Raw genomic sequence first — 27,256 nt, 5'->3', positions numbered from 1 at the left:
CCTGGAGTTTAAAGTGCCTGTAAACCATCTTCAGTCTCAGTGGAATTGTAATGGGCTGTCAGTGGCTCAGTATCCCATGAGGTTTTGTTATTCATAATGTGTGTGTGTCTTATTTTGTTTTATTTCTTTATTTTGTTCTTGTTTTGTGGGAGAGTGACAGAGGAAGAGAGGTAGAAGTGTGGAGATGGTTTTCTGTATTAAAGCACACTGGTCACTGTGTGGAGTGATCCTAATTGACAGTGATGGCCATTTCCCAGAGGACTCTGGAAGAAACACTCAGTGTATACGAGTTTCACTGTGTATATACTCTGTGTATTGCCCTGTTTGCCTTTTCCACTGCCTCAATCATTTAAAGCTTTGACGGTGTGTGTGTATTTGTGTCGTATTGAGCACATCCTCGATTTCACTAACTATATTCACCATTTGCACTTCATATAAGCCATTATCTATTAAATAGTACTGAAACTGTGGCATCTCTTCAAATACTTGGCCAATAGCAGATAACAGGCTGATTCTATAGTTCATACACATTATGTTGTGTTTACTCTCTCTCTTTTACTTTCTTCCAGCGAAGGGGAGTTGTGGAGTTTGTCCCCATGTGGGTACACATCTGACTATGGCAGGGAAACAACAACTCTGGACAACGTCCAGACCAGATTCTCTGGATGCTTTCCTGAGTTCATATGTGAAAATGACTAAAGATTGACTGATTACCATTAACACTGGGCTACAACCAATCACCAAAGCTCTATATATTCCTAAGGAAAATGCCTACTGATAAAAATACAATAGATCGACAGCAACATACAACTATACAGCTATAGGCTGAAATGCCAGTTTTATGGTGAGATTCCTTGTGGTTCACCTCAACTTCATTTCTATCTTAAATGTGACAACAAATTGTGTTGGGTTAGGGTTGTGATGGTATTTGGGGGTTGGATTAAATCATTAATAAAGAAACAAGGAAATCTGTCTGATCACTGGTTATTTTAAAAGCACACGTGCAGCTGCGTACCTAATTTATTCTGCTGCCAGTTATGTCTGTTACATTGCTGATTGGATCATTTGCAGGTGGGCTGTGTCCATGTGTTGTAAAACTATGATTGTGATTAGATTTGGTGTGAAATCGGCAAGTTTCAGTCATCGGCACATCTCCACCTCCACTCTATCATCTCATCAATACCATCCCATTTGTGAAACCAGTTGGTTAGAAACACACAATTCTGTAGGGACAGATTAATGAAAAAGGACAAAAAGGAGACACCCCATTCCCAAGAGACACAATGTAGTTATATCTACCTGGACAGTCATACAAACGTATGCACATACTGACAAACCAACAAGCCTCTTATCTGCTTTACTGGATTGCAAAGCTACAGGACTTGTTTTCGGGATGAAGAGCGCAAAGAGAAAACAAGAGAGTGAGGAGACAGACTTGTAGTTACAGACACATTAGAAGCCGCAGGGGGTGAAATGCTGTTTTCACACCAGTTCTTTCTTTCGTCATTAATTTGGAGGCGAAATCAATGCAGGTGTTTGTTGTCACCTGTTCAACAATCAGTCCACATCCAGGCTGCCACTGGATCTAGTAGAGTAAGGGCTTTTTTTTATATGTCCCAGGACAAAATGAAAATAAAGGGTGTCATGATAGCTCAATAAAGAGCTCTTCGAATGTACTTGGCTTTGAATCGTGGCCCTGAGGCTTGTTTCATAAATGCATCAGGCTAAAAATATCATGCACGAACCTGACCCACAAAAAGTACAAACAAATACCACATCTGCATGGGCCAGACCTTTTAGATCTGAACGAGGGAAGCCGATGGATGTCAAATAGTTTCTTTTCAAATTACAAAAAATACAAATGAAAAAAAAAAATGCTGATCTGTTCCCACGTGGCCATGTATCATTTATGTGTTGGGAGATTTACATCTGCTAATATCTGTTACCGTCTTCCTGCTTCACACTCTTCTCTTCTTCCTCTCTGTCATGTAAGGGTGCCATCTCGCCCAGACAGCAATGATGCGCAACACAGCCATCACAGTGATAACCGAAGCCCTGTTTGATTGAGAGAAGTAGAGGCTGCTGGCCTTTTTTACAGATGTCACCATATATTTCATTTTATCACTATTTGTCAGTGTGGCTTTAAATCTAATAATGATGATGCGTTGTTGTCCCTTTACTTTCAGTCGGCTTTGGTACTTTCTATTTTCTTATTTTCATACAATCTATTCTATTTCTTTTCTTTTCCGTTTGGTTCTCAGTTGTTTGTCTGCTTTGACAGAGGATTTCTGGCTCCTGATGGTGGTCTGATATAAGAATGTGAAGTCTGTGACAGAGTGAAAACACCTGCAGGAATTGTAAGTTTTGCCTCCTATTGCAGAGGCTAAATAGAACTGTCACCATGTGATTTGAGGCTGGTTCTTAATTTGTGCTTAAGAGCTTAATGCCTGTGCTTAATGTCAGTCTCACATCAGTCAGAGCACACTCACTTTGTTACACCTACTTTAAGCGAATAAGGTGTTTATAACAAAACTCAGCAGAGTAAATAACTAAAGGTTGAATGTGTAAAGAAGCTGATAAAATGCTTGTTTCATTTACATTGTGGTGTAATGTCCGAAGCACATTTTACAAATTTAACATTACATTGATACTGCATGACAGAGTCCAAACCACAATGGAATGGAAGAAAAAAAGATTAGAATCACTGCAGCAGAACCAGAGATATCATCTTTTATATTACAGGCATTCGCTTTCTTGCCAAAACCCACATTTATCACAATGCACAATACCCCCCTGCCCCTTGTTTTCCGTGCTTCCTCATTTTCAAGTTGCCCCTCAGCACAGACTTACTAGTGGCAGTGATTGAAGCATTACTTTGTAAAACTCTTTCAAACCCTACAGTATGTCATCCGTTGGCCTTCGGTTGTACAGAGTTCGGCCGCAAGACCTTTTAACTAGAACAAGACGAAACGAACACATCAAACCTGTTTTAGCCTCGTTATTGTTATTGCTTCATGACCTCAAACTGCATTTGACCTCTTACTGCCATATAAAGCTGTAGGTAGTTTCAAATCCAGTTACAGAGGGTTTTTTTTTCTGCCTCTGAAGTAACTCAAGGTAAGAGAGCATGGGAATGAACTAGCTTTAAGCAGTAGTAGTTTTATTTGATTTCTGCTGGATTTATATTTTGAAACAGTTTATTAAAGTGCTTCACACAATTACAACAAAGTCTTCTAGAAATAAAGAGTTGTTTTTAAATTATTCTTCATTTTATCATCATTATTAATAACATTACTATTACTTGACGCGTTGAAAGATTGTCCATTGTCTCACCTAGAAAAGGACAAGGCGTGACATGATTCAAAATGTGCTGCAGAAAAACTGTAGGTCGACAAACATAATCTACCACAAAAAAGTGATTTCCTTTCCAAACAACAACGCTTCAAACATAGTCTTAGCTTTGAATTAATCGGGTTGGAACATAAATAACGCTGCATTGTTGGGTAAAACCTAAAACCTACTGTTCTTCCACACATACACAAACATGCACTCTCTGGCCTACAACACACACAGACACACACACACACACACACACACTAAACAACTGGGTTCCCCTGTAATGACAGACACTCCTCGCCTACAGCGGATTGTCGCTCTGACGACTTGCCATTTCACATCACTCTGCAGAGATGAGTGGGACACAAACATGATATTGCTCCAAACCGTACAGATGGAGAGGCAGATAGACCCACTGACATGAATGTAGATGATGTTTATAATAAAAAAAAAATAAAAAAAAATCTCATGATGTGAGTGATGCTGATGCCATGACACAGAACATCTCTTCTGACCAGAGGCTGTGGGAATGGAGATATAGATCCTCGTAGCCTCAGTGAGCACGTCAAAGCTTGGAGGCAGAAGCTGGATCCTGACATGCTGAGGATGGGAGAGCATGAGTACAAAAGGATACTATATTTTGAGAGGGCTTTACCACGTCAGCACCAGTCACATTGTAAATTCAGAGTACATTCTCTCTGGATGGCTTAAGGCTACTAAATGCACTCCCTTCCTCTCTGCCAGTTAGCCCAGGGTTAAGTGGGTTAAATTCTAAAAGTCTGCAAAGTGGCTAATCTTGGATCACAGCAGGCTACGGTAAGCTGAAGTGGACTTGAGTCTCGGTTATCCACTTTCAGATGTGCAAGGTTGACACAATAGCCGAGTGCTTTAATCTCCGTCAGCAGTGAACTGACCTGGTCTTTTGAGAATCCAATGCAGTGAGAAGGCCTTTTGGCTTTGGTTAGATTCCTGCAGCAAACAATAAAATCAATCTCCAGGCCATTTGTTTGAAGTTAGATTCTTTCTAAATCAAGTCTGACTAAGTAATGACCCAGGTTCTAATCACTTTCACTGAAATTTGATGGATCCGCAGATTCAGATTTAGATGATGGTGTAATGAGAGCTTTTCTCAAAACATGCAAAAAACCATTTCTAATCTTGTTTTCCAACTTAATTAAAGCAAACTTCTGTGTCTTGTATCAAAGTCAGTCAGTCACTTAAACACCTTGACATCTTCCCTACAAAGGTTTTGACAACCATAATTTATATCACCAGCGGCAACTGCGTTGCTTTTGCGATGGTTTGCTAGATGTTGCCAATTTCCTACATGTCTCGCTGGTGAGTAACTGTGCTAGTAGGTAAGAAGCGACCTACCAAACCAAACTATGTGGCTGATAATAACTGATAACTTGCCATTCGATGGCATGAAAACACTGCTTTAAGCTGATCATTTCCAAAAGACCGATTCGAACTAGAAAAACTATACAGGTGTTTCACACACACACTAAACTAAGATAATTATAATGAATTGTCTTTCACTGATGGTTAAGAATTGAGTGTGTTTGCTGGGTGAGATCTTTTCTTTGTGCCTTGAGTTATTTTGAAGTTCAGTGAAATGCTGGATGGCACAGTGTGACCTTGCCAACCTTTTCTACCTTTGCTTCCTGGGTGATGTGTTCCTCTCAGACAGATATGGTCAACACATTGCTCAGAGGCCTTAGAGTGCAGCATGATTAAGATGACCTACAAACACTGGATATTGTTGCTAAACCATGTACACACACACACACACACACACACACACACACACACACACCAAAGTGCTGCCTGTGTTGAAATAATGAGAAAAAAGGGGTTTGTAATGGGATAATGAGTTAGAACTGCTATTAGAGGCTACATATAGAAAAAAATACTGCCTCAAAAGTAGAATAGTCAGAGATTTAAATCTGCTTTAAGCATTTTGAGGTGTTAGCACAGATATACATCTCATTCACTTATATGCTGCTGAGTAACCATTTGTGCAATTAAAATGCACAAACTGTCACAAACGGTCACTTCACTGTCAGCTACACGGCGACGATTGGACTAAAAGTCGCCAACACTGTGCCTCTTACGCATTGTCCTTCCACAGTTACTAACACATTTCGATGTCCTGCTGACGGATCAGATTAAAGAGCAGAAGCACATCACTTGAAAAGATGATCAAAAGTGTTTGCCGGTGGATCGGTTTGGCGCTAATTGAATGAACTGGAACCAGGGCACAGATTGAACACATTTGATACTGGAGGCATTATCTGTAATGAAGACTTCACACTGCAGCACAGCAAACATGTCTACAGTGTGTGTGTGATATCGTAATGCCCCAGTCTGAAGTCCAAATGTGATTTCTCAGACTGGGGGCTTGAAATTGTTAGTTTACCAAAACTGCAAATGTAAGAAAACATAAAATAGTTCTTTACTTGATAACTTATATGATTTTTTTATTTACTATCATGTTGCAAGATAGTGTTAGCTGTATATGCAATAACATCATTTTTCCAAAAACCTGGTCATCACCGATAATCCAAAAGGAACAACCAGCAAGAAAATAAAGAGTAAAAAGTAAAACAACTGTTTCCCTAAACCAAGTCCATAAGCATTTTTCCCCTAAGGTTTTCTAGGATTCCTAATATTCACATTATGTGGAGGCAGAAGCCTGTGATAAAATCAATCAAACCTCATCACCTGAAGCTACACAGTGTAGCTTTGGGAAATCAAGCCAGCAGTTACACCCTGCAACAAGCATTATTAGTCAATGAGAAATAGTTCATCTTCTCTGATTGGTTTCTTTCTTAAAGGAATAGCTCTGCACTGCTGCCAGTGAAAAAAAAGTCAGAAAAGCCTTTGACAGCACATCCATAAAAAAATAAATATAAAATATAGTTTGTCAACATAGAAATCACTGAAACTTGACTTCAAAACTAGACAACTAGAGGTAAGTCGGAGTGATGGGGGCTTTAGTGTAGAGTTTTATTTTAACAGAACTGCTGAATTTGTTGTTTTATTTAAGCAAACCAATGACTTAGTTTTGAAAGGACTTTGTGTTGGATTTTCCTCGGTGAGTTATTAAAATAATGAAAGAGTTGATCAATCTCAACTAAACTCCCGTGTTCATCTCAAGAAGCAGTGGTATAAGGATTAACTGAGTACTGTGCTTGAGTAACCATTCCATTCTCTACATTTCTGTGGCAAATCGGGTACCTTAACTTAACTACATGTATTGATAATAATTGGTTTTAGCAAGTAAGTCTTTACATTTTATGATGATTCTATAATATTTATAATAAATATATTGCAAATACTGTATAACTATAATCTAATCTCCTTTTGGCTTATCCCACGGATGCCCTTCACTTCAACATATAGCCGGGGATCGAACCACTCACCCTGTATAACTAATAACTTTATAACTAAACTGTATAACTACAATACTTCATTAAATTATAAGTAAATGAATGCATCTGAAATTACAAGCCAATAATATTTATTGATGTGAAATAAAATCTAATGCATAAAAAACATTTCGACTTTTGGTACTTCAATTATATTTTTGAGCTGATATCATTGTGCTTTTACTTAAGTAATGTTGGAAATGTAGAATGTGTGCTTTTAATTTAGCCTGTCTGTGCTGTGATATCGCCACTATCACGTTTAGGAAACTGGACTAAGAAAGACTAAATAAAAGCTAAGTGTTAAAGCTGAAAGCAGGTGAGATGGTTTGTCACAAGTATTTGCTGCCAAGGCGTGGGTTTGCTCAACCCACTGAAGTTTATTTTTTCCCCCTTTTTATTTACTCCAAATAGCAAAAAAGAAAAAAAAAAAAGAATAGAAAGGGAAGAAAAAAAAGTGAGGGAGAGAATGGGAGAAAAGAGATGTAGCATGTTCCAAGCCAATTTCACCATCCTCAGATTGACTTCAAAGGAAAGCAGTTAATCCCCTCACGCCTGCTTGTTAATAATCCAGTTAATAATCCGTTTAGCTGCTTTCATGCTTTGCTGTTTGTTGGCATTATGCTACTGCGGCAAAGTAAAGAGCGCAGTCGTACTTTTATGAGGTGCCGCCCTCACCGCACCACCCCCCCTCCCCCACCTGTGCCCCACATTTAACGGCATCTACGTATTTCACTCCAGCCAAGTCCAACACTTGTCAGGGCCCAACTAAAACATGTTTTTATGATTTATAGCCTGAGAGAAATGTATCCAAAAATGTCAAATATTTGGTTGCCATTGCTGTAAGATTATCTTTTGAAAGTAAGTCACAACCAAGCAAATCTTAAAAATGTATTAGATTATTAGATTATTAACCTATTAACACCTGCTCAAAGAACAAAACACGCCCAAAGTGTCAGTCCTACAATGTGCTGTCCTCAAGAAAAGTTCAGAAACCAGTGTGTTGTGCTTTTGCTGTTGTAGGTTTTGCACTTGGTCCCTTTCTTCTTGTTTGGGCCATTTAGGTGATATCTTCATATACTCAGACAGTGAACTGACACTTATTTGCAGTAAGTGTGAGCAACCAGCAAATCCCATGCAAGGTTTGGGATGAGTGACAGACATTTAAGGTAATGAACTTACAACTTGATAAGTTCAATAAAAATATGACAGTGTTCTCAAAGGGCAGTTGCAGGCTTTCTGTGTAAGAAACACAGTAGTTCAGACTTAATTTACACAATAAACATTAGCTTATGAGTAATTTACTGGTTTAACTGTTACTGTTATATGAATTTGACTCAAAATGGTACTTTTGGAGCCTCCATGTAATTTCTCCAATCTGATGGAAACCTGAACAAAATCACAGATTACAAATGTCGAATGCATCATTTTTATTTATTTTTTTTACCTGAGCTTGTCTTGGATTTGTCCACACTTATGGTTGTGTCCATTGTGTTTTTGGGTTCACCAACTAATTCAATTAAGTGGTTTATAGTTTTAATAATTTGTTAATTTTAACAAGTTTGTGCCTTAAGCATCGATTTACATTGATTGCTTTTAATTATTTTGGGTTAAAAGAGTTGAAAACAGAACTTTACCTTTTCAAAGGGACCAAACACATGATTTAAATTTTTACATTCACGAACGACAACTTTTTTTATTTTGGTTACGTCTTTTTTTTGAAGTGTGCACAAAAAAGTTATTCTTGTTTATAGACAACCTCTATCTCTTAAAAATAATATTTCTGTATAATGTATTTACAACTGCATCACATCTTCTGTTACCATAATGAAGCTACATTGGCAGTTAATGTAATTGACAGTTCTGCAAATACATTACGATATGATAAAATGTTCCCATAAAACATATTTTTGTCATGCATAATATCTGATCTTGCAGAACGACATGCTTTTTTTATAAGCGGTTAAGCCATGGGATACCGCTTGTAGTTGGTTTTCTAACCCAATGTTATCATGACCGATGTCCAGTCAGTAGTTGTAGCACTTCTCAAAAAGTCTCAAAGAAAACAATGTGGTTATTAAATTGCCCTCATTTCACAAATAGCACACCGCTAGTCACTAAACACAACGCTGTCAAGCAGCTACAGTAGAGAACTTCAATCTCACGTTAAACTGTCTGATACTGTATGCCAAAATCTGATGTGCTATTTAGTTTATCCATCTTACATCGTGTCTTTATTTACTTAATTAGCAGGAGCCTACGGTCTAAATACTGAGGGCCTCAGAGAAAGAATCAAGCTTTTTAAAACCACATAGTAACAGGAGAAAAGAAATCGTATTAGCTAGACTTTTCCTGGCATTTTTGCAATTTCGATGTTTGTGAGAATAGAATTGTTTGTATTTTTTGTAGACTTTAGTTATTGTATTGCTTAAAACGTAACTTACAAAGTAGATTTTTTAAGAAATGCCATTTCCGTGTCACTGCTACAGACGGCAGCTGCCATTTTTGGTAGCAAAGTGGTGCAATTCAAACTGACACCTGATGCCATGGGGGCACTGTTTCAACATTTTGTGATGTATAGTAAAACACTAAAAATAAAAATTTCTCCACAAACTGTAACATCCATCCCTCTTTTACCATCATTATATCGCTGCTCTACATTTCCTTAAAATGAGCTATTCATAGTCACTACTACTGTACGTATTGTAAATGTTTCACTATCCAAGCATAATGAGTTACTTGTTAAATGAAATAGTAGATCGGGTCTAAGGAAAGTCAGAGTAAAAGAAACGTCACCACACACACAGAGAGACACACAAATAAAAACCCTTTCTGTCTGTCTTTCGTTTGCTGTCTCTTGCTCTTGCACTCTTATTCCATTTATAATTAATTTATTTATTCTCTCTCAGAGATGGAACTGAGCCAGCCTCAAAGTTTTGGACTGGAGTCCATATTTTCACAGAGCACGCTTGGAACTGCCATTCCCAGTGAGCCCAAACAAGCGGGTTGCCAGATCCATCATGGTTTTATCTCTCATTATCTCATACGCTCCCAGCCCCCTCTACTAGCCTTCTGCAACTGCTGGAACAGAGTGCAGATGAGAGATGAAACAATTAACTCCCATTTTCTAAGCAGCAGAGGGAACTTGACAGGACAACCAGTAAAAAAATGAAAATAATAAGCTGTAGCTAATACTGTGCGTTTCTTTTTTCTATCTAGTTTAAAAAAAACAGCTACACAGCAACCAAAAACATGAACGAATGGGAGGGTTATTACCTCTGTGACTGCTGGCTGTCGGAGCTCTTCTGTTGTCCTCAATTCAAATGCAAAACTCATGGAAAATGCTCACGATTTTTTTTATTTTGTTTGGCGGGCTTTTAACTGCGGACTGTTGAAAGGGGCAGTAAAACAAAAGATTTGAAAATGCCTCAGAGGACTGTCATTTATATTTGCACTAACAACATAAATGTTACTGATATCGTTATATTACTAAAGTATCTTTTGGGCCACAGTATACAGTCTTGGTGGTGCAATTAGTCATTAAAAATAATGAGCCTCATCATCATCATCAAATACTAAAAATAATAAAAATGAAGCAGCGAGAAAATTAAAAATAACTGAAATATGTTCTTTATAAAACCACATCTGTATCTGTATCTTTCTTCCTTGTTAACATTTTGGATTGGCATCATGATCCTTGACTCAGCCTTTCACCATACTTGTTTATAGGCTCACCTGGGATGCCACATCGTTCACATTTTAATATTGAAAATAAAATTCTCCTCATGAGGACAAAGGTTTAATGTATATAGCGTATGACACAATTTGGAACATCCCTAGTCTGTAGTGTCTTTGTACTTGCAGTGACTCTAATGTCCAAAAGTGAACTAGTAAACCTACTTAGAACTTTTCCTTTTGGCTCATGAAAGTGTTATAAATAAAGGCTTGATAAAGGCTTTTATCAGGACCCCCAACACCAATCTGTAAGTTTCAAAGTCACACACAAGGTTAGCCTTTGCTTATGTATTAAATACTTGCATCAGGGAGAAATGTGCCGAATCAACATGCAGACCAAGAATTCGCTGTGGCGACGCTGAACTTCTGAACCCTGACCCTGAAAATGTCTAATGCAGTAGAGTTGTAGATAGTTATTTGCAGATGTATGTTGCATTCACATCTAAATAAATGCAAACCTTCATACTGTATATACTATATGTATATTATCTCTGATTGAAATCACTGCTGGGTGTAAACTCCAAGTAAAAAAAAAAACTGCACACACCCTGAGAATGATTCCTGTGTGTACAAGTAATGACCTGACCTTCAAAAAAATGTGTGTTGCAGCTGACTAGTATGCTGTGTCAGTGTGTTGGGTGTGCTGTGGTGTCTATAGAATCATTGTACTCTCTGGGTTTTTTTTTTTGGTTTACAGCTGCGTTTTATGCTATTCTCCCAATTTATTTGAGTCATATTAGGTTTCCATAGGCTGCCAACAAGTGTCCATATTCATAAAGACAACGGTGAGGAGTATTGACAGGTAGCAGTGTTGTTGAAGACTGATGTACTTTTAATGCAATGGGTGCCAGGAGCTGGGCCACTTTATATGCTGGACTTGTGCCCTACCGTTCAAAACTGCCACTGTGCATTTCAACGACAGGATGCAACAGTTAAGCTATATAATTAAAGTACAATAGGCATTGAAACAAAGCACTGAAATACTGCACACTCAGTAGTTTGCTAATAATGAGAATTGATAACTACATGATGTTGCACAGAAACGTATTGTGTGACTACGTTTACAGGGCAGTCAGGCTAAAATGAAAAGAACATTTCAGATCCAAACTGCTGCATCGCACTCATGAATATGAATGTGACATTAACTGCACTTCCTCACTGTCATCGTGATTCAACCCAGAATATAGGACACATGCTGTTATTGACACTTGGTGTTTTTTCTTTTTCTCCACCACTTTTGTGCATTTGACATGGTGTCATTGTATCAAATGAAACAACTGATTTAGTGACAATACGGGGGCAGATATGTGTGGAGAGATGGGGAGGAGAGGACATATTTTCTGGACTACAGGGCCACACTCAACTGAAACCCAGGACCTGAGATATAAATGAAGTGGCTTAGGGGCATGAAAACTCATTTCACTGGCTTTATCGTGTGTCTAAAAGTGAGAGAATAGATTAAGTTGAGATTCTACCATGATGCAGTCAATCAATAAGTCTTCTTATTTTGGCCTCTGATGTGTTGTAGCAAAACAGAAAATTCAAATACTGGAAACAAACATCAAATAAAATATTTAAGTCGAAAAAACACACGTCACTTTTGGTTTAATCCGATCTGTTGACTATTATTTGGTGAATTCCATGTGTAATTTCAGGGGTTTTTTTGTTTCGTTTTGACTTTAGATTTTTGTTCCACTGTCTATTTTTTAATATTCCTCAACTTAGACTGATACTTATGATTAGTTTAGCATTATTTTAGTGTTTGAATGTAGGGCTGCTATTGGATCGAAGTATTTCTGTTTTCATCATTTCATAACGTTCAAGGTAAATACATTGTATTTTTATGCCTCAACACCAAAGACAGCCATGGCCAAAAGCTTTATGCTGTTGAGTTGTTGAACCGTCCATACGTCTGTCCCTTCGTCCCATTCTTGTGAGCATGATATTTCAAAAATATCTTAATAGAATTTCTTCGTATTCATCCACTGAGACTCAAGAAATTAGATCACATTCTTCTCAGTGCTGGGAGCGAAATGTTATTGCGTCTGGCACAAACATCTTGGACTTGTCCATGAACCTATAGGAGTCTGGACCGACATGCATATAAACTGCAACCTGACTGGTTCCCGGAGGCAATGTTGTCATTCTGGCTTGGTTAAAGTTGCTCTGCTTCATATCACTGCCATGTTGTTAAACTTAACTGATGCACGGAGTTTATGTTTTTGTGTATGATGCACAAATCCATCACTGAATGACTAAGCATTCAGAACACTGTGCACCACTGGATGGTTCCACTGTTAGTACTGGTACAGTGTTTTACACCAATGCATTAGCTTCTCTTCCACTGAACACTGCTAAACAATGAAGCATTGGCTTTCATAGCAATCTTTGCTCTGCTGTGAATAGTCAGGAGACAGACAGGAGAGACAGAAGGTTCTAATCCCTACTGAATCCTAGCACCTCTTAATAGGACTAAGTACAAATGAAGATCCCAGAGAATACCTCAGCTGAACTGAACCCAAACGCATGTTGACCTGAACTAGATTATTCTTAGCCGTTTAAAGGATTCAGTAATTAGTAGATTGTTAAATAAGGGACACATTGTGTTCTTATTGTGCAGCGTGTGTCACCGGAGGTATCAAGACTAATACTTTCTAAGTGGAGCAAGTGGATGAGATGAAAACAGACTTTTTAAATCTCCAACTTACAGCCAATGAAAAAACAGCTGGTGCTGAAAAAATAGCAAATCACAAACATGTTTATAAAGGAATTTATAAGGTAAACGTTCACCCAATATGTTTATGTTCCACAAACACTTCCTCTGCAGCTGATAAGTTAATCGAGAGTGGTCTCTCTCTCCCAATGGCGGGAGCACCATCCATTCAATATTCCGCCCTGGCTGATAAACCAGGTTTAACCATGGCCGACAGTGTAGGACTCATTGATGGCTTGGTGTGTCAGACTCTCTAACTAAATTACTCTTCAAGTTTTGTTGCATATGAATGAAACCTTTAAGAACTAGTTGGCTGAGGGGAACTAGAGAGTCAGGTATTGTTCTATTGTTGTGGCATGTTTCATAATGCATAGCTCATCTATCTAATATACCCCGTAAACATTGATTAGTGCAGCTAAAACCTTATAAAATATTTCAATGTGATATTGCCCAGGCTTAGCAAATAACATCACCTTTTAAATTAGCTGTTGCATGTCTGTGATTGTGTTGGCTCTAAAAGGCTGAATGCCTTTTAGAGCCAACACAGAGCCGGTGTGTGTGTGTGTGTGTGTGTGTGTGTGTGTGTGTGTGTGTGTGTGTGTGTGTGTGTGTGTGTGTGTGTTAGGGAGGCACAATATTGGCAGTGTGAAGATTTTCAATTATGAGTAGCGGCGCTGGAAGAATAAGCAGTGAAACTATTGGCTAACCATTTGTATCATTCGCAATTAGTATAAGAACTAAAGCTTGATTCTCTCTCTCTCTCTCTCTCTCTCTCTCTCTCTCTCTCTCTCTCTCTCTCTCCGTCTCTGTCTCTCTCGTTCCTTGATTCAATTGGCATTTCCATGTAAAAATGTGAAAAAGTCAGCCAGACAGCAGCAGCCTCCCATTTAAACAGATTATGGATGGAACAGTTACCAGTGAGGGCCAAATAGCCCTTTGTAATCCTCACAGAGGACATTTAATTAACTGGCCGTCTTTGCTATTCTCTCTCGCTCGCTCTCTTTCTCTCTCTATCACTTAGTCCCTTTCACTCTGTCATTTTTATTTTTTAATTGCTTTTTTTTTTTGGTCTGCCTCTTATTTTTGACTCATTCCATTCGTCCCCTTTTTTAAATGTATTGAGTACTCAGCATAGACACACACACACTGACTGTGCAGGTGTTGTCAGGTATCGTGCGGCTCATTTCTTCTTAGACTAAAGGACTGGAATAGTTAGCGCTGCATGCTAACACTAAATGAGAGAGACGAGGAGGAAGAGACAGATGAGAGTGGAGTAAAGAGTTCCACATTATAAGCCCTAAGTACTGTCAGTTTAATGTGGACCAAGAGGAAGATGTTGAGGAAATGAGGTAGCAGAGAGTTAGAAAGGTTCTGATTGAGGTCACTGAAGAAGAGCGGAGGAGGAGGATGGGTCCGTGTTTGCTTCATCAGCTGGGAATTGTGCAGCTTCCTATTGGGATCCTGTGCTGGGTACATAAGCACCCTAGTTTCTCGGTGTATTTATATTCACACAAAGCAAGATTTTTTTTTGGCCACATATTTGGGCTCCAACAGCAATTGTTCAAGAAACTCAAAGCAGCATTTTGTTGTTGTTTTGTTCTTTCTATATTTGCTTCCTGTAATGTTGCCTGAGACTGTGAGGAAAAGCCCATCTGGCTGGCACTCTCCCTTCGCTGCTTAAAAGCTACAATATGGACTTTTGGGACTCAATGTATCTATAGCAGTGACTTCAAACCAAGCCACACAGAGCACTGTGTGATATTACATACTGTAAATATTTAAATAAAAATTAATACAAAGTAATTTTTAGCATCAGCATGTAATACGTAGGGACACTGCTCTTTCCAGTCCCTTGGTTTTACAGTACAGGTTCACATTTGAGACACTCGTTTGCATCTGTGACATACTATATAAAGTAAAAAGTCCTCAAAGGGAGGTGGTCCTGGGGGTGGACAGTGCAACAAGACACAGGACTTTCCAACAGGAGAACAGGGTAACACAACGTGAAACACGTACTGTTTTGTTTTTATCTCATTAACCACGTGTGCTATGTTGTCACTGTGTGTAGCATTTCTTTTTTATGTAATTTGTCTTGTCACTTAACCTTAGCCTAAAGTTTTTGTGTCAAACCCTAACCCATGTAACGTAATCACGAAGTTGTTTTCGTGATGCTGACGCAGTTTTGCGCGAAGTTAAAGTTGTTTCTCCGGCATCAATATGATATAACAAACAACGTAAAAAAAAAAGCGGCACAATTTGACACATTTGTAAGTGTCATTTTCTGACGTTGGCGGATGAGAATGTGTATATCCAAATGTTTCCTCATGTGGCACCTTATGGTGACTGTACTGTATGGTGACATTTGTACTAGGTTCATAACATGCTAATATGTAATTTGCAGCGAGTTGGTGTCAGTTTCATGCAACGGAGCTTCAGCAAATGTGATCCGGATCAGTTTAAAGTTTAAACAAGGATAAGACCTAAGTTTTAAGTGAGAGCTAAGGGAGATCTAGGAATCGGTGTGCGGCAGCACGAACTACATTTTAGGTAAAGCAAGAAAACAACTGGTTGTTCACTACTTACACTGAGGAACTTTTGGAGAATGTCTATGGCACCATGGTGTTGGAGGAAGTGGGTGCTTCAAGATGGGGAAAATGATGCAGTCTTGGACCTTCCATGTTTAAATAATGTCCACTTATAATGACTAATTGACGCAGTATTGGTGCTGCAGGTGCACTTTGCCATCGGTATTGGAGGCTCCAGGAGCGTCACCTTTTTGACGCGACAGGAACAATTTTATTTACTGAAAAAAAAACGACTTTGTGTTGGGGAAAAAACTTCAGGGTAGCGTTAAACAACTTCAGTTTGGGTTAAGCACAAAAACTTCATGGTGCAGTTAAGTTAGAAGATGAATTAAATAAAAACAAAATGCTACAAAAAGTGAGAACACATGCTTGCTTAATATACTGTATGTTGTTTCACGTTGTGAAACAATCATCAATAAAGCAAGCAACATCCCGCACTAAAGTTGAATCCCGGTCTCCCGTGGAAAAAGTCCTGTGTCTTTGCTGGAGCATCCAACACCACTGTCCTTTTCCCCTATGAGACATTTTCTCTTCTTATTTGATGTCATCGATTTTTGTGTCAAATATTGAGGAGCAGGGGTTTCTAATTAACTACACTGAAAGCTCGGAGACACCGACACCAATGGGCACCTTCATCATCAGCATGTAATGCAGAAGGTCTTGGCAAAGTGATGGTTTTTTAACGCCTCGGGAATGAGAACACGCTGTAGAGACCTACGACAGAAGAGGGTTCAGGGTGGGTGCTTTGTTAGATTTGGAGAGGGAAAAGAAAAGAAGAACAAAAAGAAGCAACATACAAAACACCCAGCAGGTTTGTTGGGCCAATAAACGTAATGTGGAAACACACGGCTCAGAAGCCACGGATATAAGAGAGAGAGAGAGGAGCAGAGTCTCCATCGGTCATACTCACATTAGGAGTTACAGTATTTCAGCTCAAATAGAATTACAGCCTGAATTACAGATAGAATATTTTGCAAAAACTTCCTGCTCATCCAGGACTTGTTCTTTGTTAGGCTTGTACAACTTTATCAGCCTCATGAAGCATTACAACGTGTTGCAGTGTGTCTGTCTTGACTTATATTCACACTATTCATATAACAATGTTTCCCTGCTTAAAGAGAGGAAGTGTAGTGCATGTGATGTGGGCCAACATATATACATATATATATATATATATATACATATATAAAATCAGGTTGTAAGCTCTGTGAGCTTATCCTTCCCACTGGCTAAAGGGTATAAAAATGTAGCTGAACCTAGCATCAGAGCTCCCTTAAGTTTTTAATAGCAGAGTTCACACCTGAAACAGGTCTTCCTCATATAAATGTCAGAGAGTGTCTTTAGGTATATTGTAAGTTGGAAAGCTTGTTGTCACAGCTTTAGAGGTTATATTATAGCCCACACTGCAGGTCTTTAAGCTTGTCGAAATGAATTTTGGAAACTTGAGCCACTGTGGCTGCATTTCATAAGCACCTTCGTTTTTCAGAGAGATCAATGAAGAAAAAAACAAAAACCTTATGCTAAATATACATTGTGGTTGAGAGGTGAGTGAAAGAGACATTGCCCAGAGATGATTGCACTCATCATCTAGCAATAAAGTGTAATCCTTTCCTTAAGTAGGAGTTTTTCCTGTTTGTGTCTTTGTTGGCTTCACTTTCTAGATTTCAAAAGATTTTAGCTATGGTAGTGTCCTAAAATGATTTTCAGAACTCAAATAAGAACCTTAAAGTTTCTTTTACAAGTCGTGAATAAAAAGTACAATCAAAACAAACCAAAAAAAAAAGACAAAGAGTAAAACCCATTCAAGTAGCAGCAGAATGATTTTCTTACAATTTACAGAGTCTGAAGTCAACAAGAAGAACCCTCAGGTCTTTTCTTTCAACAAAGGTCATTTTACGTATAAAACTACTGGGAATGGAGGTACTACTCCATAATTATTCCTATGTCATTTTCAGCAGTTATTGTTGTCTTTGTAATTAAGAATAGAAGAAGAATTCAATTAGGACTGGTGAAGAAGGTGAACTGGATGGTGTAGATCAAAAATGCAGTGATCTAAATAGAGCTGGTTTGATCTCTAGTTCTTTGATTCATTGTCTAAGCTACTAGAGTTGGACAGTCATTGATCAAAATACAACGGCATCAGCGTTTCTTTTCCACCATAACTCCTCCTGTGGTACTAATCGCCCTTATTTCCACTTAACTAAACCTGAGCTCATGACAGCAACTCTCTCTCCATTATGAGAAGTCAAACATTTAGCTTGAAGCACTCAACAAATCATTAAGGAGGAGACCGGGTTTATGATGAATAATAGCCCTTTTTAGCTGCCAGTGGTCCTGAGTGGGTGAATGTATCACTATCATAAGATCCCCGATTCTATAAACCACACTGACACTTGACTCAAGCAGCCCCTTCAGGACAAGAATCATTTTCCTTTTTGCCTGAAGAGGATTAACAGATTAAGAGATTTCCTCTAGTAGTATGTGCACTGCTACATTTGCTCCTCCCACAATCCCTGAAAACCTAAAGCTACAATAGACTACTTAAGTAGAATTACGCCCTAAAGGTCTTGTGGAGCGGTTTGGTGGATAACCGTGAAGTCAAATTCAAAGAACAGACCTGGCAGCAGTGCAGAGACACAGTATTCACTTCGCAAAGCTTTTGAACAAGGCCCGTCATTCTAGAAATTTAGAGAATTTCAACAATAATTTATAATTCTAATTTTACCGATAATGGCTGTCCATAATAAACAACGCCAGTTGTCCTAATGTTAGCTGGAAATACTAAAGAGGAAGTCACACAAAAACAGAATCCTTTGCCTACGAACCTACGAACATCGGCAGTCCATTAACGCACAACCACTTTGTGTTACCACAACTATAAAGGACAAAGTCCCATCCACCTGCTCTATGTATTACAGCCCTGGTTAATCACTCTGCCCGGCCCACCGGCAACCTTCTGCACACTGGTTAATCAGAATAGCATAGCCTTAAAGAAACAGGAGATCCACTCACGTATTGGTAGTTTGGAATTATATTAAATCTGAATGGTCCAAAACTTATTATGCAGATATTGTTAAAAGTCTAGAAATAGTTTTGTCCAACAAGCTGATTGTTTCAAGGGGTCTTTCCTGAGCTCATTTGGAGCTAGAGGAGTGCAACTTCAAAATTGGACAAAAAATTATAGGATTGAATCACTGAACTGTGTGAGACATTATGTATATTTGCTATATTAAAACTGCAATAATTACTCAGTCATCGCTTCAATTATTGTCTCCATCTGTTCTCGGCTGCAATGAAAGTTAAACATATGTTAAATATATAAAAAAAATTGTGATGTTTGCATCAACATTATTCATTTTGGTTTATTGTGCAAGGTTTCAAGACCCCAAACAAATCATATGTGGTCTGAGAGCACAATAGTAAGAAAGTGCTGTAGGAAAATGAACATGTAACAATGTGTGGACTTTGCAGCCTATTAGAGCAAATGGGGTCGGTGGCCGTGGAAAAGCCTTCTGCAGGACCATTAGTAATTGTAGGTCCCTCTGTTTCTAAGGATTCCAACATATCATTAGATCCACTGAGATGCATTAATGTGAGGGATGGCAATAGCAAACTGCATCTCCCTATGGTCCTTCATTAGCCACTAATCCACTGATGATCGTTATTAGTGAGAGAGGAGTGTGCATGTGTGTGTGTGTGTGTGTATGTGTCAGTGTCTGTCCATAAGATGCATTCTGGCTCCGTATATTAGCCCAGTGATTTATTATCTGGGTAATGTCGTCCCTTCTTCCCCAAAGCTGCATTGTCCTTTTGCCAATTAATTCCGAATCTGTTATGACCACAGGGAGAGAGAGACGGAGATAAGGAGAGACAGAGATGGTGTGTGTGTGTGTGTGTGTGTGTGTGTGTGTGTGTGTGTGTGTGTGAGAGAAAGATCATCAACAAGAACATTGTCCAACGCCAGAGTCAAGTGTAGTGCAATATTTTTTGCAAGACGTGGCTGGTTAATTCCGCTCTTCCGTCTTCTTTTGATGTTCGCTTATGTCTTTTTTTCCTGTATAAGGTTTCCTCGCTCCCTCTCTTATCTAATGCCATTGATTTATGCAATTGCCTGCTCCTTGTTTTCTTTTTTCCTCCTTGCTCTTCCTAATTCTTCCATCTTCCACTTTTCGTTGTTCTGCTGTTTCTATAACAACCGCAGGGTCATTGCTCAGCCTCTGCGTTTCACTCTTAATCCTGTTCATGCGACACTCAACTCTTATTTTTTATTTTTTTCACTGCTTTTCTTGCTGTGCTTTATATTACTTGCTTGCACCCGCTCACTTGGAATTTTTTATTTTTTTTTCTCTTGATATCCTTTTTTCATCCACCTGTCATTTTCTATCTATTCATACACACAAAGACATTCTTTCATCTCACTACTTGCTCTTGCTATTACACACGGAGTATGTAAAAATGTAAACATGAAGAAAATTCATCATTTTGACTGGCTGTTTAATAAATGTAGCCAATTACAGCAATATATATAACCATTCCAAATAAGAATCAGACTTGTTTTTCCCTAAAAAGCACTAAACCCCACACAACTTAGAACAATCCTCATGGCTCCAACCATGAAATTACTCCCCTGCTTCCCTGCTGTAACCAGCATCTTCCAGCATGTGTGTGTTTGTGCGTGCGTGTGTGTGGGTGTGTGTTAGTGTTCTGATGAGGTCTGTGTAGGACCTCGGTGTGTTTTACTAGTGTCAATATGATTGCTGTTTACTACAGGTGCAGAACGCACAGCACTGATTATAATTAGTAGCTGAGATGCAGAGATAGCCTCCTCTCAGTTTCCCCCGGATCACATTCACATTGTGTGTAGACTACTTGGCACATTCAGCAGAGCAACAGAGGAGACGGCGAATGAATTAAAGCCAACGTAACTGAATAAAGACAGCTGAGATGAAAAATACCGGGTGATTTAGTTTTTGATCTTTATTTTGGGGGAAAAGAAAGTAGTTGTTGCAAAAAAAAAAAAGGGGGGGGAAACTCCTACTTTGGATATGTTTAACCACCTGCTTTGCTGAACCTCATCTGCTGTACAAACCAGAATTGTGTAAAAGACTGTTATAGTTTACCTACATGTTTTTAATAGCTGGGATGTTCATTTTAATAACCCTCTCACTTAACACTCATGTTTTCATACAATTCGCCTGCGATCACAATGCTTTTTTACCCACCATAATTATGTTCAGGTTTAATAAGGGAAAAATGAACATGGACTTCAGACATACCAATTTTTCTTACTTTCAAACAAACAAAAATCTCTCTCTAACCTTAATGGAAGTGCCCTTTTTGCCTAAACCGAACCCCAAACCTGATTCTGGAGTTAAAATCAGGTCTCTTTAGTGAGACAGTCATGCAATTCATGTGCTTACCATCAACCACAACAACCTCCTTGCAACTATTAGCGTTACCTAATGTAGCACTTCATTCATTTAAAAGCAAGCATCAGAACACAATGCACACATCATGGTTGCAGTTTACTATTGGATTTGTTTTTATTACTTATCATTCTGGAAAGTGTTCCAGTCCTTTTCCTTTGTGTAATATGCAGCCAATCCAGAGCAGTGCAGGGCTTTCACCAATTATTCTTTACACAATAAAGATGCTTGTGTGAGCATCTAGCTAATGTAAAGGACATATGAAATCTAATAGTTCTAGTTACTGCCAATATTTCTCTCAGTTGAGAAAAATATTTCTATACTAAGTTATATATTTCATTTCTTTGTTGGATCAAGTTGGTACAGGAGCCTTGATGTCAACATGGAAATGCTCTTTTACACCTGTCAGCATTCCCCCCAACAAATAGTTAAACATACAGCAGCTTTTTATGGTTGGAAGTAGCATGCTTGCATTTCTTATTTATTTTAAAGCTGGAAGCTCTGCTTCTGTCCTGGCTGTTGGAATGCTACTGATTTTCTCAGAGAAGAGCAGCTGGCTGGAACCTGAAACAGTAGGTTATTGCTGGATGAATATCACATGGTTTGCTCTCCTGGAAAGGTTGTTGGGAACAGGTGCTACTCTAACTTAACCTAAACTGCCTTTTCCTTTTATACAAAATCCAGAATTCTGACTCCTTAATATGAGGTACATATGCACCATAGATCCATGGTGTAGATGTAGAGCTTGATCACTGGGTGTATTGCACTTTAATCTTACTACATCCCAAATATTTGTTTCTATTTGCTTTTAATTATTGTTAAGAAACCCTGTCAAACATGGTAACTATAAGTTCAGCCAGTCGCTATGATTAACCATCTCTAAACTGCTCTCTTCTCTTTTTTTCTCCTCTCGCAGGTCCAGAGTGGTACTTGATCAGGGTGGAGTTGACTGTGACAGATGTAAATGACAATGTCCCAGAATGGAACATGGTTCCTGCTCCCTACTTTGCTGTGGTTTCTCCTGATGCCACTGCAGGTTCTCTGGTCTACAAGCTCCACGCTCAGGACGGTGATGAAGGGAACAATGGTGAAGTGGAGTACTTCCTGTCTGATGGTAGGTTATTTCTTATTCCTTCCCTTAAGGTTTGGGTTTGTGCCAAGAATTGTGCAAGCAGCTTTTCTAGCAGGACTTTAATCAAATCAACCTTTTTTATAAAGCACGTTTCAAACAGGTTAATGCAATTCAGTGTGTTTTACAGATGATTAATAAGTTGTTGAAAAAGCATGAAAGGACAATAAAACAATTGATGTGATAGTAATTAATACAGAAAGAACGTATGAGATAGGTTGATAACAAGGTATAATACTAAACAAGGGCCATTAAAATGAGGACTGATAAATAAAACATGAAAACATTATATTAGAATAAAAGAAAGTGAAAGATCTATCCACACTTTCTGAGATCCTCTGGTGTTTCATCAGTTTAAAGCATAAAGCTAAAATCTGCCTCAACTTAAGCTTTTGTTTTGGACTTTAAAAACAATTAAAACACTTTTTGTTGGCCAGCTTCTTTCTCTCAGTTGGGGCGACTTAGTTGGGCCGAGTGCCACTCGCCGTCCATAGGGTAGGAGGTTCGTGTCCCCCTCTTCCCTGACCACATGTTGAGGGTTGCGTCAGAAAGGGCATCTGGCATAAGAAGTGTTCCAAATCAACATGTACACTAACGACAACCCTACACTCAGTGCTTTTTTTTTTTTTTTTATTTCGGCTTATTCCCTAATTAAGTTAGAGAATAAGTAAGTAACTAAGTTCATAAGAAAGTTTTGTTTGAGCTGGAAGAGTCTCTGTGACGTTCAGGCATCAGGAGGCACAGCTACATAAAGCTGAGAGTCATCAGTGTAGCTGTGGAATGCGATGCCACGTCTCCTGATGACACCACCTAGAGGTAACATACACAAGTTATGGATATGTTTTCACCAATTACAACAAAGAGCTGTCTGCCATAAAGATGAGATGAAAAATGGTTCAAGACAGTCCAACGTGCTCCCTCTATCTATTTCAAGAATTTGATGAACAACTCACTGTCACTGTATCACTGTAACTGAAGCCATAGGTCCAGTAGTAATTATTAGTCCAGTGGTAGGTACTTTTATCTCGATTGGTCCTGATTTAGTCAACCACAATGTGCACATGAAGCTTGGATTTTATTGAGCCACCAGGCCCCCCATATTGTTATGAATTACTTTTCACCAAGAAATGTCTTTGTGCACATGTAGCTTGGATTCACAATTCTACACAGATTTGATTGTATTGAGGTTGTTGTGCAGTATTATTCTTTTTCTTAATGATGTTCACAATCTAAAGCTGAAGTCAGTCTGTTAAGTGAGGAAAGATGAGGTGTTTTGTGATAAATTTCTTAAAACCTGTGCCAGGAATTCTGCTTTTACTTCAGTAGTGATATAACATTTTTTGATATTACCAGGTGGAGAATGTGCCCTAGGTTGGGAGTTGGGTAAACCACAGTAACCACTCATGTTTAAGAAACCACATATTACCACATATAAGAGCTTTAGATTGCTTCTTATTCACCCACTCATACACCGATGGGGGAGCTGCTATGGAGCTGACCAAAACTCACTGGGAGCAACTAAGTGTGGGTTCAGTGTCTTGCTCAAGGAAACTTTGACATGTGACCAGAGGAGCCGGGGATCGACCCAACAACTGCGGGATTGGTGGATGACCGCTCTACCTTCCTGCACCACAGTCACATTCTAACATGCGAAATAAAATGTGAAAGAAATACTCTGTGTAAATTAGGGAAGGGTTGGTGCTTGGGCACTTCGAGCAGGGGGCAGAACATGACGCAAAAACAAACCTGCGGAAGTTACAGTGTTTTGCTTTGTAATCAGAATCCTTTACGGTTCCGTATATTCAACGATTTCCATGTCTGCCCTTATTGACAGAAATTCACAAATTTCCTTGTCCTTCCAGCACAACATTGCTGATGTGTTCGTATGAATGAATTAGTTCTTCCCCTTTGGGTGTTTGTATTTGCCAGGGTTTCGTGGCAGTCGCCGGAAATGGACGTCATCAAATCGCGCGCACTCACTCATGGTGAATACTTCCAGAGTATTACCTCCTCTATTCATTTCAGATAATCCAGACCAGAGCTGGCTGGGTAAAGTCCGGGTAATGTCAGGGCCAACAGACTTGGGTGCATTCAGTCATACACCCACCCAAGAGAGTCTGGAAAATGTCTGAATTCCAGTGCCACGTCTGAAAGGGCCTATGGTCAACACTTTTCCTTAATGACTCCCAGTTAATGTAAGTGCATTTCTGTGGCTCTATGAAATTTGAGCCTCGGCTGACTCAGCAGTTTATGGGTCCACAGTTATTTTCCAGTGCAATGTAATTTATTTCTCCACAACAGAAAAAATTGATTTCCTTATTGTCTGCCATGTAATGATTTCTTCTGCTTGTTTTGAAATCTGTTCAACCAATGCCTATAAACAGCCTGTCTCAAAACGTTCCCCATAGGGGTAAAAGTGACTAAATTGACAGTATATGCAATATACTGTATCTGGAATGACTTTTTTTTTTTTTATTGGTTAGAACTGATACTTCATCCATTGAAGGCTTCATCCTACCTTGTGCCCCCAGTGGAAAAGAACTTTTGTAAATGCAACGCAAGTTGGAATAATGTCTTATTATAACCTGTTATGTTCCATATATTTTAGTATCCCAGACCCTGTATCCCTGCTTTTTGCATCTCAACAACTAAAACCGAATGTCCAGTCCCATTTATCACTTTATTGACACAACACTCAGGCAAGCTTTATGATGCTTTTGACAGCCACTACATGCAGTAGGAGTTACACAGTCCCCTGCATTGTATTTTTAACATAGAAATGCAGTGCAGGGGACTGTATTGTGTTGCAATGTATTGTATTTCTATTGTAGTCCTCTAGTCCTTGGTACTGGTTGATTTTGAGCTGTAACTGAGAAGCTTTTATGTTGGGAAGGCTTTCACTTATAAAGGAAAGACTAGCAGGATGTATAACAAGCCCTGGAAACATGAAATCACAGGTTGAATTTCAGAAGAAAAAGCTCCAGACGAGCGCAAAAGCAAGTAGTAGACTAAAAATGACATTTCTTTACTCTCGTGTTTTTAATGCCAGATATTTCATCTGATTCAATGTACAGCCACGTTTCCTTCATATTTCTTAAGGTAATATTTAATTTGCAAATTATTTCTATTTAGATCCAGTATATTGTCTTTGATATATTAATAACCTGGCCTGATTTTCCAGTAAATGCATGTAAGAGAGAGTTTGCAACTCCAAGTCTGAGGCCATGCTTCCTGCCTAAAAACAGTGTATTGGTATCTTGAGAATTAATTGTTGCCCCACATAAAGAGTTTAAGCATCTCAACGTCTTGTTTTTGAGTGAGGGTGTAAGAGTTTGACACATGAATTTGCTTGGCATTGGCAGTAATGTAGATGTTTTACATAGATACTTTGGTAAAGAAACCAGAACGCAAAGTTCTCATTTTACCAGTTAGTCTAGGTTTCTAACCTCACCTATGGTCACGAGGTTTGGGTAGCGACTGAAAGAATACAATCCCAAAAACAAGCACCAAAATAAGCTTTCATAGTAGCGTGGTTGGGTTCAGAGATAGGGCACTGACATCACATTAAAACCAGCAAAAGGGAAGTAGTTTGAGCACCTTATAAAGGCCCCTACCATTGGAGAACCCAGGGCAGACCCAGAACACACTGGAGATTATGTATATATGTGCCATCTAGTCTTGGATTTCCTTGGAATGCCCCGGGAGGAACTGTAGAACGTGGCTGAGGAGTGCGCTGTCTGAATCACCTTGCTGAGCCTGCTGCTACTTGCCACCTGACTCTGGATAAGTGGCAAGATTGGACAGCTGGATGCCTGTCATGCACTCAGGCCCATTCAGAAAATGTGCTTTTTATAGACCGTCAGAGATCTGTAATCAAACTCGAGTCAGCAAAACTATTGGCTTTATTTGCAGGCGGTGATGGTCGATTTGAAGTGGACAGAAAGAGCGGACAGGTGCGGACTACCACCCTTCCCCTGCAGCAGGACAAGGAGTACCTGTTGACAGTGGTGGCCGCTGACCGGCTGGGCAGCCGCAGTGCCCCTGCTGTCATCTCAGTTGTGGCTGGAGCCAGGCCACCACAGTTCATAAATGCATCCTTCACCATCGCCATACCTGAAAACACTCCTGAAGGACAACCGTGAGTTTACACACATACGCGCTTACACAAACAGACGTGTAAAAAAAGCCGGAATCGATCTCTAAAATTATCTTCAAATGACCCCACTGTACATCCAAATGATAGAGTGAACACACACAGAATCTCAGACATTCTCCTTTTACCACAGTTCATCGCATCATTCATTTCCAGTCAGATGCTTGAAAAGATTCATTCATAAGAGATATTGTATGTGCTCACATAATGGGCTAATACATTTTGTGTTTTTTGTTTTTGCTAAATAGATTTGTGGGACACATTTTGCCTCAAGCATGTATTATATGCAGCACAAGAGTAAAAGCATTGCCTTCTAGCATTAGGTTAGTCAGACACACGCGGTGCTTTATTGTAAAAGATGATTTAGGGATGCAGTGATGAATGGAACAGTCTCTACAGTATCCCTATGAGATCACTGTGTATTAGTGTGATATGTGTTATAATATGCATGTCACCCACACACAAACACACACCACAGTTATGACTAATGTCCTTGAATTTGTCCTATTATCCCCCTCCAGCTTGTTTACTTTGACTGACACATTTGGCAAACCAGTAAAGAGGATCCTCCACTCTTTGTTTACGCTGATTTCATCAGGGAAATTGTGAATCGGTTGGGGCCTAATAAGCAACAAGCACCAACACAGCTCAGCATTTTATGGTAGTTTCCCCCAGCCACACTACCCCATCAGTGTTACTCTGGTGGAATCGGAGTTTACTGTTCTCTTCACTTTTTACATGCATCAATGTG

General features: G+C 39.1%; 1 protein-coding gene across 1 annotated transcript in view; it reads left to right on the top strand.

Annotated features, from left to right (window-relative positions):
- si:ch211-186j3.6 (neural-cadherin) overlaps window positions 1-27,256 on the top strand; it is a 306,902-nt gene that overhangs the window by 52,735 nt on the left and 226,911 nt on the right. Inside the window, exons 2-3 of the mRNA XM_067494964.1 lie at window positions 22,140-22,337; window positions 26,265-26,490. Of these exons, the coding sequence (XP_067351065.1) occupies window positions 22,140-22,337; window positions 26,265-26,490 (424 nt within the window). The remainder of the gene's footprint in view (window positions 1-22,139; window positions 22,338-26,264; window positions 26,491-27,256) is intronic.

The sequence above is a fragment of the Channa argus genome, chromosome 2 (genome assembly GCF_033026475.1).
Source record: "Channa argus isolate prfri chromosome 2, Channa argus male v1.0, whole genome shotgun sequence".
Lineage (NCBI taxonomy): Eukaryota > Metazoa > Chordata > Actinopteri > Anabantiformes > Channidae > Channa > Channa argus.
This window is presented reverse-complemented; position numbering and strand designations above follow the sequence as displayed.